The 22307-nt window shown below is 20.9% G+C and overlaps 3 protein-coding genes across 18 annotated transcripts in view; 2 read left to right on the forward strand and 1 right to left on the reverse strand.

Moving 5' to 3' along the window:
- Positions 1–12475, forward strand: part of LOC107993986 (farnesyl pyrophosphate synthase-like) — a 75317-nt gene extending 62842 nt beyond the window's left edge. For 11 of the 13 annotated variants that reach the window (XM_062084006.1, XM_062084011.1, XM_062084007.1 and 8 more), the window contains 6 exons: positions 5420–5558; positions 7555–7695; positions 7884–8081; positions 8402–8569; positions 8701–8913; positions 9003–11030. In XM_062084006.1, coding sequence (XP_061939990.1) covers positions 5475–5558; positions 7555–7695; positions 7884–8081; positions 8402–8569; positions 8701–8913; positions 9003–9215 — 1017 coding nt within the window. In that variant the 5' untranslated portion in view covers positions 5420–5474 and the 3' untranslated portion in view covers positions 9216–11030. Of the gene's footprint in view, positions 1–3437; positions 3820–5419; positions 5559–7554; positions 7696–7883; positions 8082–8401; positions 8570–8700; positions 8914–9002; positions 11031–11349 lie in introns of those variants that run through there. The other 2 variants (XM_062084005.1, XM_062084004.1) reach the window with 2 other exon arrangements.
- Positions 1–22307, reverse strand: part of LOC133667184 (uncharacterized) — a 153371-nt gene that overhangs the window by 88621 nt on the left and 42443 nt on the right. The gene's annotated exons all lie outside the window — the stretch shown is intronic.
- LOC133667182 (farnesyl pyrophosphate synthase-like) lies at positions 12603–21954 on the forward strand. 2 transcript variants are annotated; one of them, XM_062084003.1, is made up of 8 exons: positions 12603–13702; positions 15282–15459; positions 16722–16862; positions 17053–17250; positions 17561–17728; positions 17859–18071; positions 18160–18223; positions 21459–21954. In XM_062084003.1, the coding sequence occupies exons 1-8, from the start codon at positions 13548–13550 to the stop codon at positions 21518–21520; spliced, it is 1179 nt and encodes a 392-aa protein (XP_061939987.1). In that variant the 5' UTR covers positions 12603–13547; the 3' UTR covers positions 21521–21954. The 2 variants fall into 2 exon arrangements, with proteins under 2 accessions (XP_061939987.1, XP_061939986.1); XM_062084002.1 differs by lacking the exon at positions 21459–21954 and having other exon boundaries at positions 18160–18986.

Here is a 22307-nt window from a genome sequence, read left to right on the forward strand (position 1 = left end):
TAATTACGTGTATCTCTTTACAAAATATTTGAAATATACGTATCGAAGAAAAATAGGTAACCAACTATGAAGTAGTATTGCTAGCAATATCGAATAATAAAACCACAAATAAAATTTTAGTGAACTTTAAATTCTATAACAATATATCGGTTAAAAATTGTTTAAAAGTTGTATTTTCTATCATTGAAAAAAATATTGATTTTTTATGAATAAAATGTAATATAAAACAAATTCTATACTTTTGTTCTGATGAAATTATCTTTTTGATTTATTTTGAAATTAACCTTGAAATTAAATATATTTTTCTTAAATAAAAAAAAATTAATTTTATAATTCCTTATTTACAAATTTTCAAAAATTTTTACAACTTTTGTAATTTCTATAACTTAGATCATTGATTTTTACTTTTCAGTGATATAATTATTAATAATTACATAATTATATCACTGAAATTATTAATAATTATATAATTATATCACTGAAAAGTAAAAATCAATGACATATAATAATTACATAATTATTAATAATTGTATAATTATATAATTAATAATTATTAATAATGATGATGAGAGTTGTAAAAAAATATTTTTTTTGATAGATTATAGATATTATAGATAGATTATAAAAGTAAGCTTTTGCATTAAAAAATACTTATTTATTAACGTCCAGAATTTTGTAGACTTAGCATTATCAGTCTTACTAGTACTATATTTCAATGATCTTGAAAAATTTAAAAAATGGCATTGACTAGGAGATGATTACTTTTGTGATGGTAGTAAATTAATGAACGATATTTTCTATCAGAATACAGTTGCCAGAGAATGTTTCATCACTCCTCTTCTCAAAATATCCAAAATATCTAAAAACAATTATAGAGGTTTCAAAACTAGATAAATATATCATATATAATTATAAATAGCTTTATGATTCTAATTTCACTGAGCAAATTAAAGAGTCAAGAATTTTATTTATTTTATAATGGAAAAAGTAAAATACCATAGAAAATGTATTAAACATTATAGTTCATTCATTGATATAACTCGATATAATTTTTTTAAAGAAATATTTTACATTTTATCAAGATACATCAATTTATTGTGTATCCACAGAAAATCTTTTTATAAATATTAGAAAATTTTATAAATATTAGAAAAAATTCATTATGATGGAAATACCAAAAATCAAGAATAGGATATTCTTGTTATAAAATAAATATATCATTAAAATGTCATATGTAAAAATTTTTTTTTATAACTTTTTTAATAATATATGTAAATTGAAGGGAATATTCAATTTTATTTCTCAAAAAAAAGTATGTTTAAATATATTAGCGATCTGATCTGCAATGTGGAAACGATGTTTCTTACAAACTTCTTAAATTCAATCATTGTGAAGAGATTTTCCACGAATTTTTTAATTATTTATATTTTTGATTTATTTATGATTTACAGTATCAATGCGATTTATTTATCTTATACGAATAACATTTAATTAGTTTATTCATTTAGTTTATACACTTTCTGAAGGTATAATCGATTACATTACGCATTCCATAATCGATCAATGTTTTTTTCTTTTTATTAGTTAAAAACTCATTCAAATGAAAGATTTCGTAAAGGAAAATATTCCTTGAAATTACTTTTAAAATTTTCAATTAACGAATATTTTTATATTTTGGATACACTGTATATAGAAATAAATGAAAATATAATATTTTTTAACGAATATAAATTTTGTTCTAATGAAACTTTTCTACTAACAATTTATAAAAAACATAATATTTAATTTATTGGTTTCTTGAAATTAATATTTTTTGAGATTAAATGTTCTTTAAAATTATCACAAAAATCTCCAATTAAAGAAATACATGAAATAATACAAACATGATTTTTCAACAAATATAAAAATTTTGTTCTAATGAAACTTCATTAAAGTATATCAACAATCTATTAAAAAAGTATTTTTATAACGAATAGGAAAATTATTTTTAATTTCTTGTATGATATAAATCGTTTGAAAACCATATAGTAACATAATATAATTATATATATGAAAGTTGTCAATTAAAATATTTTATACAAAATGATTTTCTATAGCGGTATATGCTCCTTTTTTTAATTCTTATAATATTGATATGTGATATATAATCAAAAGTTGCAATTTTTAAAAAAAATTTTTAAGAAAAAGATAATTTTGAATTCATATGCAGTGTCTTGTGAAAATTTTGTTTTACTGTCCTGAATCAGTAACGAGCTAACAATTCGAAATTATCAATTTGTAATAAGGTGACTATTAAGACTAGTTCGATTCACGTTGTATTTGAATTCGGAAGAATCTCAAAAATTTATTATACAAGAGATACAATTAAACAAATTTTTTTTAATTTTTCACTGAATATAAAAACTTCTATTGGAACAGTAATTTTAATTCTGAATCTTATTAATTTGTAATTTGTAATTTTATATATATAAATGAAGAATTCTTTCTGTTACGTCGTAACAGTATACCAAATCACTTGAACTTGAAACTTCAACGTATCAGTTGAAACTGAATTATTGGAAACACAATAACGTATAATCGAAATACTTTCATCAATAATTTTTCAATTTATATATTAACGTATTGAAAAGTCTCGTTTAATTATTGTAATTATTTTTATGAAAAACAGCAATATATGAAATTTCTAGGATCTTTTTAAATAAAATCTATCTAAATATAATCTTATTAAAAAAAATATATATACTTTTAACAAAATTTCATTATTTATTTAATAGAATCCGTGAATATTATTTCCTTGATAATGTAATGGAAAATATAAATATTATATACATATGCATGTATATAAAAATTAAGATCTTATAAAAATTCTAAATTCTATTCTTATATAATCTTATTTGTTTCGCTTCTTTCTTTATAAAAATGAAATGAAAAATAAAAATGAAGTTAAATTTCGAGTTTGTTCAATCGAAGACAAATTGAAAAATTATTCTTTAAAAAAATATACATAAATAATATAATTCATATAATTATATACATAATTATTAATAATTATATAATTATATTATTGAAAAGTAAAAATCAATATAATTATATAATTATATAATTATACTAAATATATAATAATAATATATAATTATTAATAATTATATAATTATTAATAATAATGATGTAATTGTAAAAAAATATAAATTTTTTATAGATTATGAAAGCTTTTGCATTAAAAAATAATTATTTATTGTGACTATATAGAAATATATTTTATATTTATGTTCATATAGAAATATAATATTAATCATTTATAATAAATTGATGTGTATATATTTACATCAGGTAATGTTAGATTTTTCATATTAATTCCTTGAAATTGATAAATGAAAATTTTGAAATGGTTAAATATTTGCATATAAAACATTATCTTTAGCAATTAATTTCGAACAAAAATTATCATCTCTCGTGAAAAAATAGCAAAGGAGGAAAAATTAATATAAATATTATTGCTTCATATTTGAAATCCTTCCTTCGCGTTACATATACGGTCCAATAATTCAATAATAATATTAAAGTCTGAGCACAAAAGATAGAGTATTAAAAAAAGTAAATTATAGTTCATTCATTGATATAATTTTTTATAGAAATGTTTTATATTTTATCAAGATATATCAATTTATCGTTATGTGCACGAAATACACAAAAAATCTTTAATTATTTAAATATAAGAAAAAATTCATTATGGTGGAAATGCCAAGCATCAAGAATAGGATATAATCATAAGAATAGGATATCTTGTTATAATAAAAATACGGCTTTAAAATATCATGCGTAAGTAAAAATATTTTTTTTATAAAATATTTTATTATTTTTAAATATATATATATATTTTCTTATTATTTTTTATTATATATTTTATTATAAATCGAACAGAAATGTTCAATTTTATCTCACAAAAAAAAATATATTTAATATATATACAGCGGTATATTTTATAATGTTAACGACACTATTTAATTATAAAGTGAATATATTAAGCGTTATTATAATAATTAACTTATAATATTATATAATACCGTATTTATTTTATTATAATTATATCATATTATAATCATTACTGTGTACAGTCATTTATAAAATGAATATAAAAAATTGTCCAAAAAATGTAAAGAATACCAATTTTCTATTGAAAATCAGTAATTAACTTTTCATAATATATTTTTTTTTTGCATGCTAATGCTTAGAAAAATATTTACGAGAAAATATTCTTGATATAAAAAAGTCATTATTAAATTTTGCGAGCACTTACTATTCACGAACATTTCAAATTTTAATTTTAGAAAATTTGATTAAAATGGTATTAAATAACAATCTTAACTTTTTATTTTATTAAGAAATAGCTTAATTTAATTTTATAATCAGCATATAATTTTATAACCTGCGGTTGATGAGATTCACAGTGAATCAACCTTTCTTTACTATTTATCATTTTTGAGTAACAATCATCTGAAGGCTAGTTCGCATAATTCTGGTTAAGCTAGGAATTGTCATTATGTAAGAGACGCACTGTCATTGATGTTCTACGATATTCACAAACTTTTTAAATTCACCATGAAGAGATTTTTCATGGATTTAGCTTTAACTTTTTGAATTTTGGTACATTCGATTTCTACATTAATAACATTTAATTAATTTATTCACTGAAGGCTATAATTAATTATATTACACATCCCATGATGATTGATCATGGGATTTCCCTTTCTTTTTAAATTAAATAATTTTTTTTAAGTTAATAACTTATTCACAAAGTCATAACGAAAGATTTTGGAATATTATTTTACAAAGCTCCACTTAAAGAATATTCTTTAATATTTTTATATATTCTGTAAACGAATTAATAAAAACATGATTGTTTTCTACAAATATTAAAATTTTCTTCTAATGCAACTTAAAGAAAGTATACTAACAATTTAATAAAAAAATAGCTTTATATCAAATAGGAAATTCGTTTTTAATTTGATGTAAATCATTATAAAAGCCATGTCGTAACATCATTTAGACATACGACAATTCAATTTTCTTTTTGTTGAAATATTTAAAAAATAAATAATATGCAAGAAAAATAGCAACATTAAGCAATGTATAATAATAAAATGAAATATAATAAATCGAAATCATTGAAATAAATAAAATTATAGGAAGTTTCATTAACTTTCTATTAGAAATAAAAATCGAAACAATATTCAAATTTTATTGGGACAACTTCTATTTCCTTCTTTCAAAAACATTATTTATAAAATAAGCTTTTCATTTAACAGTAAAATTACTTTATACGAAAGATAAATAAAGAATTAAATATTAATTATTTAAATTATAGAAATTACTTAAAATTAAATAATTAAATAAAATTAATAAAATTTCTTTGTTTCAGATCAAATAATGAACAAAAGTATGTCAATTCGTTTAAAGATGAAAGAAACGAATTAATGGCTATGTGGCCCGATATTGTTCGTGAATTGACGGAAGAAGATAACGAAGAATTACCAGATGTTAAAAAATGGTTTAAAGAGGTATTTCTTTTTTAAATTATATACTATAAAATAATATAATTTCGAATCGTGTATCATAATTTCTCGTGCATAAAATATACAAATTAATAAAAACTTTATAAATAAATTATTACTTCTTTGAACATTATCATAAAAAATGATATGTTATATAATTCGTATTTACATTTGCATTAATAAATTATGCTAATCCTGTTGATATTCTATAAACATGCAACGATTTCTCTTTTTATAACTTCTCTTATTTTTAATCCCTTAATTTCATTTTTATTTAACATTACATTTATAATTTCAATTTTTTTAAATATTGATTCAATATTGATTCAAAATAATCAATGTATAAATACAAATATATAAAAAATATATAAAAATATATAAAAATTATTTAGAAACATTAAAAAACATTAGAAGAAACCTATTTCTTATTGATAAAGAAATTAAAGGAAACTTATCATTATGAATAGATATTAAACAAAGTAAAACCAGTTTATAGCTGATATGCATAATTCAAAATTCAGAAAAGAATTTGTAAAATAAGTGCAAATGAATACATGAAGATGTTTCCATACATGAAGATTAATCCATATATTATTGCTCAAAAAATATTGATAAATCGATTTATCTAAAACAATATGGATTTTGCATTGATTATGATTGAATATTTCATGAATTTATATTTCGATCCTTTATGAATATTTATCCACGAATACGATGAACAAAATTATGAACAAAAATTGAACAAATTTATATATAATATAGAGCCAAAATAACTCGAATTTCAAAAGCAATCTAATCTCAATTTAAGTTTTCAAATTTATAACAGTAATTAATATAACTTAGATTATTCTTTCACTTTATTCCAAACTTGCAACATTAATTATTCGGAAAACTTATTCCAAGGTAAAATCGCAATGACCAATTAAACAAATGTCTTGCGATTGATCATGAAATAAAGCTGATCCACAGATATTGAATTGGATATCTTTCATTCTCTCTTAGACACATTTTCATCGAAAACAATTATTGAAAGGAAAACCAATGTCCGCGATAATTTTGCAAGAAAGTCAGAATTAATTCAAATTCTATTTAAACTCTATCAAATTAAACTCTATCATTTATTTTGCACGAAAATCAGATAAAGCACAATTAATTGTTAGAGAATTCAAATCATATTCTTAAACATCACTTAGAAATCGCAAAATACAATCAGTTATCAATCAGCCATAAAAAATAATTGGAGTTAATCGTTAAGCTCAATCAACATTTGCAATGTAAACAGTTATATAGTTCCATATTTTATCACCATGTTATAAGATGTAAATAGAAATAATTACTTAATATTAATTTAATTATTAATACCTTCTTTATTCTAATTTTTAAAACTTATTGATAATTATTTTTCTTTATAATTATCTTTATATATTACAGAAGAAACTGAAAAATAGTGATAGCGAAATTTAACATATTTCTATATTTTTTATGTATAAATAAAAATAAAAAAAAGCCAACACTTCAGTATAGATTGCTCTGTAAATCACAATGTAGGTTTCAATAACCTCTACTAATCTAAAACTACTTTCTAAAATGAAATATATTTTTTTGAAAAATTAAAATTTTTATTATATTCATGTGAAGATTTTATCATTGTGCTGAAATATTAATCACTAATTTAATGTGAAAATATACTCCATCTTCATATATATATCAATTCCTATTATTTTTAAGATTAAATATTGTTCATAAATAAATAAAACATTATTTTATTTTAAAATTTTACGTTTCAAGAAATACGAGATATATAGTCAAGAGTGGGTTGATATATGTACGATATATATTTTAATTTTTGGTTTGTAAAATAATTCAATCGATTTTATAATATTTAAACCTAATATATATGTGTATCATTAATCACTATATTCTCTTCTTTCTACATTCGTATTTACAAACTATATTCACTATTCGATATTTAAATATCGAAACAATGTTTCTTAACTTTTAGATATTGGGATATAATGTTCCGAAAGGAGGAAAACGAAGATCAATACCACTTGTAATCGCATATAAATTGCTGGCATCTCAAGATCAGTTAACGGAAGAAAATATTCGTTTAGCTCGTATCCTGGCCTGGAGTATAGAAATAGTAATTTTTTATTTTATTTTTTTTTTATTTTATATCATTTTAAAATTTATTATTTTTTAGTAGACGAACATATATTCTTCATTCATAAGTAAAACAAAAATTGATCTCATACATTAGTTTAATATTTTAAATTTATATTATTTCTTTCAAGCATTAAAAAGTTTGGATACATATGATTATTATTACAGATGCAAGCTTTTTACACAGTAATAGATGATCTTTTAGATAATGCAAACATGCGACGAAATCAATTAACCTGGCATGTTAAAATTGGATTAGGTGCAATTAATGACGGTTTAATTATGGAAACATGTATATATAAGCTTATTAAGAAACATTTTAAATCGAAAAATTGTTATACAGATATCGTGGATATACTTTTGAAGGTGAGTATATATAAATTTTTTTTATTTTTATAAACAATGCTCAAAGATAAAATAATATTGTTGTATTCAAATATTAATCCATTATTATTGTTTATAATAAATCCAAAATTATTGCATTTTAATGCACAATCGTACTTTTAAAGAAAATCATGATGATAACAAAATTTCAATAATATTTATAATAAAATATAATTTCAAAGTGTGTAAAATAATTTTACATTTTACTGCATGCATGCATCTTATTCTATATATTTTTCTAAATTTATATTTTTAAATAATATTATTATTAAAATACGATCAAATATTTATGTAATTTGCAGTATCATACAAAAACAACGCATGGTGAATGTCTAGATATATTGATATCGACAGATTGGGGGAAGAATGCTAATTTTAATGTTTTTTCTATGGATCGATACAATGATCTAGTAAAATATAAAACATCTTATTTCTCATTTATGCTTCCGTTCAGTCTTGCTATGCGCTTCGTAAGTATATTTAAGTGCATCATTTGATTTTATTGATTATATGATTGTAATATTTATATTAGAAAAATATACATTTTTCCATTTTTTTTTTTTTTTTTGCTTACTTTATATTAATTATACATTGTTCATAGGCTGGCATAATCGATCCAGAAATGCATAGGGAAGCAGAAAATATTTTGATAAAAATGGGTCATTTTTTCCAAGTACAAAATGATTTTTTGGATTATTACAGTAAAGAAGAAATCGGAGGAAAAAGTGGAACTGACATACAAGAAGGAAAATGTACATGGCCCATTGTGGTTGCATTGAAGCGAGCTACAGCCGAACAAAAAAGAATTTTAAAAGTAAACGTGTCATTAATAGTATTTCAAATTTAATTTCGTCTAATGAAATATTAATTATTGAAATTACTTATAATATTAATATCATCTAGGAATGTTATGGAGTAGCTGATGAAGAAAAAGTAAAACGTGTGAAAGAAATTTATGAAGAGATAGGTATATCGAATATCTATTATGATTACGAAGAAGAAACGCATAATTTATTGAATATATATATACAGCAATTATCTTCGAAACTTCCACCTGAATATTTTTTATACTTACTCGCTACATCATGTAGTAAAATAGGGCAAAAAGATATTTAAAAATGCATGGGAACACATTCGATTATTCAGATATTTCTAAAATAATATTCAAATAATATTTTTCTATAACATTCTTCCATACAAAAAAATATTTGTAATAAATAATTTTTAACAAAAATTAATAAACTAATTTTTAACAATTGAAAAGATTACTAAAAATTTATCAAATGTAAAATGAATGAAAAATATAATAAAAATTAAATAATAAAATCTTTGAAAATCTGTTTTCAAAACGAAACAAAAATTACATGGCAAAACATACGATTATCCAGCGATTCCTAAATTAATTAGGAGCAATATTTTCCTATGCAAAAATTTCTATTATTTTTTGTTATTAACGTATTATTAACGAAGAATATTTACCAATTAAGTACGTACTCTAGCCATAAAGATAGTATTGGCTATGTGTCGCCATATAAGGAAAGATAAATTGAAGCAACGTATCGAAGACACTATCTTATATGTAATAACTATTTTATATCGATAAAAAATACATATTTGGAATAAAAAAAATAAAGGATTATTATAAAGGAAATAAAAAATTAATTAAATAAAAAATTATCATGAATTATATTAAATTAAAAAAGAATTGATCAAATAAAAAAAATGAAATCAGATTTTGAAATAATTTTTCAAATCTTTTTTCTTAGGTATCTCTTCTTAATATTAATATTTTCTCATATACATACTTATACTTTTTGAAGGTATCATCGATTACATTATGCATAAGTGTTTTTTTCTTTTTTTTAATTAAAAACTCATTCAAACGAAAGATTTCGTAAAGGAAAATATTCCTTGAAATTACTTTTAAAATTTTCAATTAACGAATATTTCTATATTTTGGATACACTATATATAGGAATAAATGAAAACATAATATTTTTTAACGAATATAAATTTTGTTCTAATGAAACTTTTCTACTAACAATTTATAAAAAACATAATATTTAATTTAGTCGTTTCTCGAAATTAATATTTTTTGAGATTAAATGTTCTTTAAAATTATCTCAAAAATCTCCAATTAAAGAAATACATGAAATAATACAAACATGATTTTTCAACAAATATAAAAATTTTGTTCTAAAGATTTTATAGAAATTCTAAATGTTATATATTCTTATTTATTTCGTTTGTTTCTTTATAAGAATGAAATGAAAAATAAAAATTAAATTTCGAATTTTTTCAATCGAAGACAAGTTGACAAGTCGTTCTTTAAAAAAATACACATACGTTGGTAACTTATTTTTCTTATTTAATTTTGAGGACAAAATTCAATTTCGCTTGATCTTCTTCGGCAATTTTAATGAAGCTGAGAATTCTGTAGACTTATTAATCATACATTTTTAAAATTAATCTCATATAAATTATTTTCTCGTGAAATAATATAAAATAATATTTTATAATAATTAATACGATAATAAAAATATTAGTGTACTCATTGGATTAATAAGTAAGTTCAAGAATAGATTTTTTCGAAATATAAATTTATTTTTCAAGTAATGATATATAAAAAATAAATAAATGATTTTCTTCATTTTAATGTTTTTTTTCTTTATTCTGCATAATCTATAGATATGTTAGTTATCAGTTATTTGAAGAAAATTTCTTTCAACGCAATTAATTAATTAAAAAAAATAATTTATTTACTTTTCGAAATAAATTATTTTCAATTTTATAAACATTTTAATTATGAAATCATGTATATAATTATACGCACATGTATCTATACTGTATATCTGTATTATTTTTAATTGTATCTAATATGTTTATGTTATATTTATATTGACAAAAATAAATCCTAAATCAGCATAAAAATAATGATATTTATTATCGATAACTCGATTGGAACAACTATTCTACATTAAAAAATAGTTCAAAAATATAGAATAAAATTTTGTTATATTCTGTTTTCAGGAAAAATTATTTTTAAAAATAATTGTCGCCACTATATGTACTCTGGAATATTATGTTTTGACTTAATATTTTCAAAACTTTTATTTTCGAAATCTTATTCATAATAATAAGCTTTTCATTTGACAATGAAGACAATAAAATTATTTTGTACGAGCGACAGTTAAATATTAACTAAAGAAATAATCAAAAAATGAATGTTTTTAAAATTTTTTTGTTTTAGATCAAATAATGTACAGCAATATGTCGTTCAAAGATGAAAGAAACGAATTAATAGCTATGTGATCCGATATTGTTCGTCAATTGACGGAAAAAGGTAATAAAGAATTACTTGACGTTAACAAATGGATAACAGACGTATGTACTTTTTTTTATTATTTATTATTTTAAAGTTTTGCATTTCGAGAAATACAATCAAGGCAGATTTGATACATATATGATAAATATTTTATCTTTTGCTTTCTAAAATAATTGAATCGATTATATAATATTTGAACCTAATATATATATATATATATATATATATATATGTGTGTGTGTGTGTATCATTAGAAACTACTCTATATTCTTAGAAACTATATTCATTATATTTAAATATGGAAACGCTATTTCGATATTTTTTAAGATATTGGAATATAATGTTCCGAAAGAAAAAAATTACTAAAAATTTATCAAACGTTAAAATGAATGAAAGCAACATATCGAAGAAACTGCGTTACATGTAAAAAATATTTCTATTTATTAATAAAAAATATATATTTTGAATATAAAGGAAATATTTTGAATATTTTAAATAAAAAGATATAAACAATTATATTACATTAACTATATTAAATTTAAAAAGAATTGATCAAATAAATAGATAAAATCAGTCATTCAAGAAAATTCTTGAAATCCCTTTTCCTAAATATCTTTTTTTAATATTGATAATATTTCGACAATATTTCATTATCTTTAAACTTATTCTTGACAGATTTGTATAACAATTAACTGAATAACAATAAATAAAACATCACCGAAAAATAACAGAAAAAATAAAAACACGAAATATATTCAATGTATCGTTGAATCAATCGTATTTTCTTTCACTTCATTGCATGGTCAAGAATGATTAACTGTAATCACTTATAATGGCATATAATCAATCGTTCCGCTTTGAATAGCCTACGCATTATTGATATGATCTCATTAATAAAAGTTTTTAAAAAAAATATTATTGGATATTATTTTAGGAATCCGTTAAACGTCGCTTCTACATTTTTTTGTGTTTTGAGTAGTTAATAATGATAAATTAAATTATTGTAGTAAAATTGATACAATATTCTAATAATAAAACATAAAACATGTTATCTCCTTTGTACTTTTATCTAAATAATCTAAACGATTACAGGTATCGCTAATATCTTCACACAATTGTTCAATATTGTCCGAATTTTTAAAATAAAAATTAAAAATTGCCCTTCCATTCGAACAATAATAATTTTAAAACTCGAAGCATCATGCCGAATGAAATTCAATCTTGCTATGCATTTCGTAAGTATATTTAATTGCATTATTTGATTTTAATAATCAATATAACTTTAATATTTATATTATAAAAATATAGATTTCTCCTTTTTTTCAACTTATTTTATTTTAATTATACATTATTCATATGCTGCCTAATCAATGCAGAAATATATAACGAAATAGAAAAAATTTTGATAAAAATAAGTCATTAAAGATGATGAGAATAAACGTTATTTTTATAAATACTAAAAGAATAACAATTCAATATTGTTCGCTCCGGCAGTGAATGTAATGAATTATTAAATACATGTACACTTGTGTCGAATGCTTTTTGGACTTGGAGATGTGTGTGTGTGTGTGTGTGTGCGCGCGCGCGTGTGTGTGTGTGTGTGTGTGAAGAAGCTGATCCTCATGGCTTACCGTATTTTTTAAAGATGAGCAGTGTATAAGCGGTTACACAGAAATTTATTTTTAACTTTTGAAATGAGAGCTATGTTTAGCGATGTTTTAATTTTCAAAATGAGAGCTATGAGAGAAATACATATATATATATATATAAGTTACATCATTCTTTAAAATCTGTATTCTTTAGTAAAAAGTAGAGAAAAAAAAGATATTCAATTTTTATAAATAAAATATAAAAGAGATTCCGATCTTTTAGTGAAATCTCTATTTAATTTAAATTTTGAAATTAAATACATTTTTTTAAGATAAAATCAGTATCAATAATAAATAAGAAAAAATTAATGAATATTATTATTCCACAACTTGATATCCCTCCTTTGCGTCACGAGCTAATAATGGTAATCTAAATTATATATTAAAGCCAACTGAGTGTATAAAAGTTCCAGTATCAAAGAAAATAAGTTATAGTTCATTCATTGATATAAATCGATATAATTTTTTACAAATATGTTTCATATTTTATCAAGATATATCAATTTGTGTGAACGAAATAAACAAAAAATCTTTAATTTTATAAATATTAGAAAAAATTCATTATGGTGGAAATGTCAAGAATCAAGATACTCTCTTTATAAAACAAATATGCCTTTAAAATATCATACGTAAGTAAAAATATTTTTATTACCATTTTTTTATTGTATATTTTATTATAAATCAAAAATGTTCAATTTTATCTCACAAAAAAAAATATATTTAAAATATATACAGCGTATATTATATAGTATACAGTATATTTTATCATGTTAGCGACGCTATTTAATTATAAATCGAATATATTAAGCATTATTATAATAATTAATTACTAATATTATATAATACCGTATTTATTTTATTATAATTATATCGTATTATATTCATTACTATGAACAGTCATTAATATAAATGAATATACGAAATTATCCGAAAAATGTGAAGAATATCAATTCTCTATTGAAAATCAGTAATTAACTTTTACAATATTTTTTTTTTGCACGCTAATGCCTAGAAAAATATTTGCGAGAAAATATTTTTGATTAAATAAAGTTATTAAATTTTGCGCGCACTTACTATTCGCGAACATTTCAAAGTTTAATTTTAGAAAGTTTGATTAAAATGGTATTAAATAACAATCTTAACTTTTTATTTTATAAAGAAATAGCTTAATTTAATTTTATAACCAGCATATAATTTTATAACCAGCGATTGACGAGATTCACAATGAATCAATCTTTCTTTACTGTTTATCATTTTTAACAATCATCTAAAGGCTAATTCGCATATTTCTGGTTAAACTAGGGATTGTCATTATTTAAGATATGCAATGTAATTGATGTTCTACGAAGTTCACGAACATTTTAAATTCATTATGAAGGGATTTTTCATGAATTTAGCTTTAACTTTTTGAATTTTGGTAAATTCGATTTCTTCAACCTACATTAATAACATTTAATTAATTTATTCACTGAAGGCTATAATTAATTATATAATTACACATCCCATGATGATTGATCAGTTTTTTTCCTTTTCTTTTTAAATTAAATAATTTTTTTTACGTTAATAACTTATTTACAAAGCCATAACGAAAGATTTTGGAAAATTATTTTACAAAGCTCCATTTAAAGAATATTCCTTTATTTTTTTATGTATTCTGTAGACGAATTAATAAAAACATGATTTTTTTCTACAAATATTAAAATTTTCTTCTAATGCAACTTTAAAAAAGTATACTAATAATAATAAAATATACTAAAAAAATATACCAATAAGTATACCAATAATAATTTAATAAAAAAATAGCTTTATATCGAATAGGAAATTCGTTTTTAATTTGTTGTACGATGTAAATCATTATAAAAGCCATGTCGTAACATGATTTGGACATACGGCAATTCAATTTTCTTTTTGTTAAAATATTTAAAAAATAAATAATATGCAAGAAAAATAGCAACATTAAGCAATGCATAATGATAAAATAAGATATCACATCGAAATCATTGAAATAAATAAAATTATACGAAGTATTTCAATAACTTTCTATTAGAAATAAAAATCGAAGAAATATTCAAATTTCATTAGGAGAAGTACTTCTCCTACTTCTTTTTAATAAAAACTTTATTCATAATAATAAGCTTTTCATTTAACAATAAAATTATTTCACATGATAGACAATTAAATAATTAATACTAATTGTTTAAATTATAGAAATGATTTAAAAATAAATAATAAAATTCCTTTGTTTGGATCAAATAATGTACAAGAATATGTCAATTCATTTAAAGATGAAAAAAACGAATTAATGGGTATGTGGCCCGATATTGTTCATGAATTGATGGAAGAAGATAACGAAGAATTACCAGATGTTAAAAAATGGATAAAAGAGGTATTTTTTTTTAAATTATATACTACAAAATAATACAATTTTAAATCGTATATCATAATTTCTCGTGCATAAAATGTACAAATTAGTATAAGAAATAAATTTTGTTAAAAACTTAAATTTTATCAAACATAAGCAAATGTCTTGCGATTGATCATGAAAGAAAGCTCATCCATAGAAATCGAATTGGTTATCTTTCATTCTCTCTTAGATACATTTCGAAAACAATTATTATCATCGAAACCAATGTTCGCAATAATTTTGCAAGAAAGTCAGAATTTATTCAGATTTTATTCAAACTCAATCAAATTAAACTCTATCATTTATTTTGCACGAAAATTAGCCAAAACTCAATTAGTTACGGAATTCAGATCATATTTAGTTGAGCATCACATAGAAATCGCAAAATTTAATCAGTTATCAATCAGCCACAAAAAACAATTGGATCAATCATTAAGCTCAATCAACATTTGCAATATAAACACTTACATAGTTATACATTTTATCACCATGTTATAGTATGTGAATAGAAATAATTACTTAATATTAATTTAATTATTGATAATTTTTTTACTCTAATTCTTAATTTATTGATAATTATTTTTCATTATAATTATCTTTATATTACAGAAGAAACTGAAAAATATTAGTAGCTAAATTTAATTTCATATTTCTATATTCTTTATACATAAATAAAAATAAAAAAAAAGCAAACACTTCGGTATAGATTGCTCTGGAAATCACAATGTAGGTTTCAATTATAACCTCTATTAATCTAAAACTACTTTTTGAAATGAAATATATTTTTTTGAAAAATTAAAATTTTTATTATATTCATATAAAAATTTTATCATTGTGCTGAAATATTAATCACTAATTTAATATGAAAATATACTCCATCTTACATATATAAATCAATTTCTATTATTATTAAGATTAAATATTCTTCATAAATAAATAAAATATTATTTTATTTTAAAGTTTTACGTTTCGAGAAATATGTTATATATATGTTATAGAAATATGTTATATAATCAAGAGAGGGTTGATATATGTACGATATATATTTTAATTTTTGGTTTGTAAAATAATTTAATCGATTGTATAATATTTAAATCTAATATATATATGCATCATTAACCACTATATTCTCTTCTTTCTACATTCGTATTTAGAAACTATATTCACTATATTTAATATAGTGAATATATTTATATATCGAAACAATATATTAATATATCGAAACAATATTTCTTAACTTTTAGATATTGGAATATAATGTTCCGAAAGGAGGAAAACGAAGATCAGTATCACTTGTAATCGCATATAAATTGCTAGCATCTCAAGATCAATTAACGGAAGAAAATATTCGTTTAGCTCGTATCCTGGCCTGGAGTGTAGAAATAGTAATTTTTTATTTTATTTTTTTTTATTCTATATCATTTTAAAATTTATTATTTTTTAGTAGACGAACATATATTCTTGTACATTCAAAAATAAAACAAAAATTGATCTGATACATTAGTTTAATATTTTAAATTTATATTATTTCTTTCAAGCATTAAAAAGTTTAGATACATATAATTATTATTACAGATGCAAGCGTTTTATACAATGATAGATGATATTTTAGATAATGCAAACATGCGACGAATTCAACCAACCTGGCATGCAAAAATTGGATTAGGTGCAGTTAATGATGGTTTATTTATGGAAGCATGTACATATAAGCTTATTAAAAAACATTTTAAATCGAAAAATTGTTATACAGATATCGTGGATATATTTTTGAAGGTGAATATATATAAATTTTTTTGTTTTTATAAATGCTCAAAGAAATAATTATTGTATTCATATATTAATTCATTATTAATTGTTTATAATAAATCCAAAATTATTGCATTCTATTACACAATTAGTTTTAAAGAAAATAATGATGATAACAAAATTTCAATAATATTTATAATAAAATATAATTTCAAAGTATGTAAAATAATTTTACATTTTACTGTATGCATGCATCTTATTCTATATATTTTTCTAAATTTATATTTTTAAATAATATTATTATTAAAATACGATCAAATATTTATGTAATTTGCAGTATCATACAAAAACAACGCATGGTGAATGTCTAGATATATTGATATCGACAGATTGGAGGAAGAACGCGAATTTTAATGTTTTTTTTATGGATCGATACAATGATCTAGCAAAATATAAAACGTCTTATTTCGGATTTATGCTTCCGTTCAGTATTGCTATGCGTTTCGTAAGTATATTTAAGTGCACCATTTGATTTTATTGATTATTATGATTGTAATATTTATATTAGAAAAATATACATTTTTCCATTTTTTTTTTTTTTTGCTTACTTTATATTAATTATACATTGTTCATAGGCTGGCATAATCGATCCAGAAATGCATAAGGAAGCAGAAAATATTTTGATAAAAATGGGTCATTTTTTCCAAGTACAAAATGATTTTTTGGATTATTACAGTAAAGAAGAAATCGGAGGAAAAAGTGGAACTGACATACAAGAAGGAAGATGTACATGGCCCATTGTGGTTGCATTGGAGAGAGCTACAACCGAACAAAAAAGAATTTTAAAAGTAAACGTGTCATTAATAATATTCAAATTTAATTTCGTCTAATGAAATATTAATTGCTGAAATTACTTATAATATTAATATCATCTAGGAATGTTATGGAGTAGCTGATGAAGAAAAAGTAAAACGTGTGAAAGAAATTTATGAAGAGATAGGTATATCGAATATCTATTATGATTACGAAGAAAAAACGCATAATTTATTGAATATATATATACAGCAATTATCTTCGAAACTTCCACCTGAATATTTTTTATACTTACTCGCTACATCATGTAGTAAAATAGGGCAAAAAGATATTTAAAAATGCATGGGAACACATTCGATTATTCAGATATTTCTAAAATAATATTCAAATAATATTTTTCTATAACATTCTTCCATACAAAAAAATATTTGTAATAAATAATTTCTAACAAAAATTAATAGACTAATTTTTAACAATTGAAAAGATTACTAAAAATTTATCAAATGTAAAATCAATGAAAAATATAATAAAAATTAAATAATAAAATCTTTGAAAATCTGTTTTCAAAACGAAACAAAAATTACATGGCAAAACATACGATTATCCAGCGATTCCTAAATTAATTAGGAGCAATATTTTCCTATGCAAAAATTTCTATTATTTTTTGTTATTAACGTATTATTAACGAAGAATATTTACCAATTAAGTACGTACTCTAGCCATAAAGATAGTATTGGCTATGTGTCGCCATATAAGGAAAGATAAATTGAAGCAACGTATCGAAGACACTATCTATGTAATAACTATTTTATATCGATAAAAAATACATATTTGGAATAAAAAAAATAAAGGATTATTATAAAGGAAATAAAAAATTAATTAAATAAAAAATTATCATGAATTATATTAAATTAAAAAAGAATTGATCAAATAAAAAAAATGAAATCAGATTTTGAAATAATTTTTCAAATCTTTTTTCTTAGGTATCTCTTCTTAATATTAATATTTTCTCATATACATACTTATACTTTTTGAAGGTATCATCGATTACATTATGCATAAGTGTTTTTTTCTTTTTTTTAATTAAAAACTCATTCAAACGAAAGATTTCGTAAAGGAAAATATTCCTTGAAATTACTTTTAAAATTTTCAATTAACGAATATTTCTATATTTTGGATACACTATATATAGGAATAAATGAAAACATAATATTTTTTAACGAATATAAATTTTGTTCTAATGAAACTTTTCTACTAACAATTTATAAAAAACATAATATTTAATTTAGTCGTTTCTCGAAATTAATATTTTTTGAGATTAAATGCTCTTTAAAATTATCTCAAAAATCTCCAATTAAAGAAATACATGAAATAATACAAACATGATTTTTCAACAAATATAAAAATTTTGTTCTAATGAAACTTTATTAAAGTATATCAACAATCTATTTAAAAAGTATTTTTATAACGAATTGGAAAATTGCTTTTAATTTCTTGTATGAAATAAATCGTTTGAAAGCCATGTCGTAACATAATTTACATACATGAAAGTTGTCAATTAAAATATTTTTTACAAAATGATTTTCTGTAGCGGTACGTTCCTTTTTTTTAATTCTTATAATATTGATATATGACATATAATCAAAGGTTTCAATTTTTAAAAAAAATTTTTAAGAAAAGAATAATTTTGAATTCACTGTAGTGTCCTATAAAAATTTTGTTTTACTGCCACGAATCAGTAACGAGCTAACAGTTCCAAATTATCAATTTGTAATAAGTTGACTATTAAAACTAATTCGATTCACGTTGCATTTGAATTCGGAAAAATCTCAAAAATTTATTGAGATACAATTAAACGAAAATTATTCTTTTACTGATTAATTGAATAAATTTTATAATATAGAATTTTTTTTAATTTTTCACTGAATATAAAAACTTCTATTGGAACAGTAATTTTAATTCTGAATGTCTATTAATTTATAATTTGTAATTTTATATGTAAATGAAAAATTCTTTCTATTATGTCACAAAAGTGTACCAAATCATTCAAACTTGGACCTCCAACGTATCAGTTGAAATTTAATCATTGGAAACACGACAACGTGTAATCGAAACACTTTCATCTAATAATTTTTCAAGTATGCATTGACATATTGAAAAGTCTCGTTCAATTATTATTATTTTTGCGAAAAACAGCAATGTACGAAATTTCTAGAACCTTTTTAAATGTATTTAATTTTAATCTTATTAAAAAAAAAAAAATACTTTCAACAAAATTTTATTGTTTATTTAATAGAAACCATGAAATATTATTTCCTTGATAATGTAAAGAGAAATATAAATATTTATACATATGCATGTATATAAAAATTAAGATTTTATAGAAATTCTAAATGTTATATATTCTTATTTATTTCGTTTGTTTCTTTATAAGAATGAAATGAAAAATAAAAATTAAATTTCGAATTTTTTCAATCGAAGACAAGTTGACAAGTCGTTCTTTAAAAAAATACACATAAGTTGGTAACTTATTTTTCTTATTTAATTTTGAGGACAAAATTCAATTTCGCTTGATCTTCTTCGGCAATTTTAATGAAGCTGAGAATTCTGTAGACTTATTAATCATACATTTTTAAAATTAATCTCATATAAATTATTTTCTCGTGAAATAATATAAAATAATATTTTATAATAATTAATACGATAATAAAAATATTAGTGTACTCATTGGATTAATAAGTAAGTTCAAGAATAGATTTTTTCGAAATATAAATTTATTTTTCAAGTAATGATATATAAAAAATAAATAAATGATTTTCTTCATTTTAATGTTTTTTTTCTTTATTCTGCATAATCTATAGATATGTTAGTTATCAGTTATTTGAAGAAAATTTCTTTCAACGCAATTAATTAATTAAAAAAAATAATTTATTTACTTTTCGAAATAAATTATTTTCAATTTTATAAACATTTTAATTATGAAATCATGTATATAATTATACGCACATGTATCTATACTGTATATCTGTATTATTTTTAATTGTATCTAATATGTTTATGTTATATTTATATTGACAAAAATAAATCCTAAATCAGCATAAAAATAATGATATTTATTATCGATAACTCGATTGGAACAACTATTCTACATTAAAAAATAGTTCAAAAATATAGAATAAAATTTTGTTATATTCTGTTTTCAGGAAAAATTATTTTTAAAAATAATTGTCGCCACTATATGTACTCTGGAATATTATGTTTTGACTTAATATTTTCAAAACTTTTATTTTCGAAATCTTATTCATAATAATAAGCTTTTCATTTGACAATGAAGACAATAAAATTATTTTGTACGAGCGACAGTTAAATATTAACTAAAGAAATAATCAAAAATGAATGTTTTTAAAATTTTTTTGTTTTAGATCAAATAATGTACAGCAATATGTCGTTCAAAGATGAAAGAAACGAATTAATAGCTATGTGATCCGATATTGTTCGTCAATTGACGGAAAAAGGTAATAAAGAATTACTTGACGTTAACAAATGGATAACAGACGTATGTACTTTTTTTTATTATTTATTATTTTAAAGTTTTGCATTTCGAGAAATACAATCAAGGCAGATTTGATACATATATGATAAATATTTTATCTTTTGCTTTCTAAAATAATTGAATCGATTATATAATATTTGAACCTAATATATATATATATATATATATATATATATATATATATATGTGTGTGTGTGTATCATTAGAAACTACTCTATATTCTTAGAAACTATATTCATTATATTTAAATATGGAAACGCTATTTCGATATTTTTTAAGATATTGGAATATAATGTTCCGAAAGAAAAAAATTACTAAAAATTTATCAAACGTTAAAATGAATGAAAGCAACATATCGAAGAAACTGCGTTACATGTAAAAAATATTTCTATTTATTAATAAAAATATATATTTTGAATATAAAGGAAATATTTTGAATATTTTAAATAAAAAGATATAAACAATTATATTACATTAACTATATTAAATTTAAAAAGAATTGATCAAATAAATAGATAAAATCAGTCATTCAAGAAAATTCTTGAAATCCCTTTTCCTAAATATCTTTTTTTAATATTGATAATATTTCGACAATATTTCATTATCTTTAAACTTATTCTTGACAGATTTGTATAACAATTAACTGAATAACAATAAATAAAACATCACCGAAAAATAACAGAAAAAATAAAAACACGAAATATATTCAATGTATCGT

The sequence above is a fragment of the Apis cerana genome, linkage group LG13 (assembly GCF_029169275.1).
Source record: "Apis cerana isolate GH-2021 linkage group LG13, AcerK_1.0, whole genome shotgun sequence".
NCBI lineage: Eukaryota > Metazoa > Arthropoda > Insecta > Hymenoptera > Apidae > Apis > Apis cerana.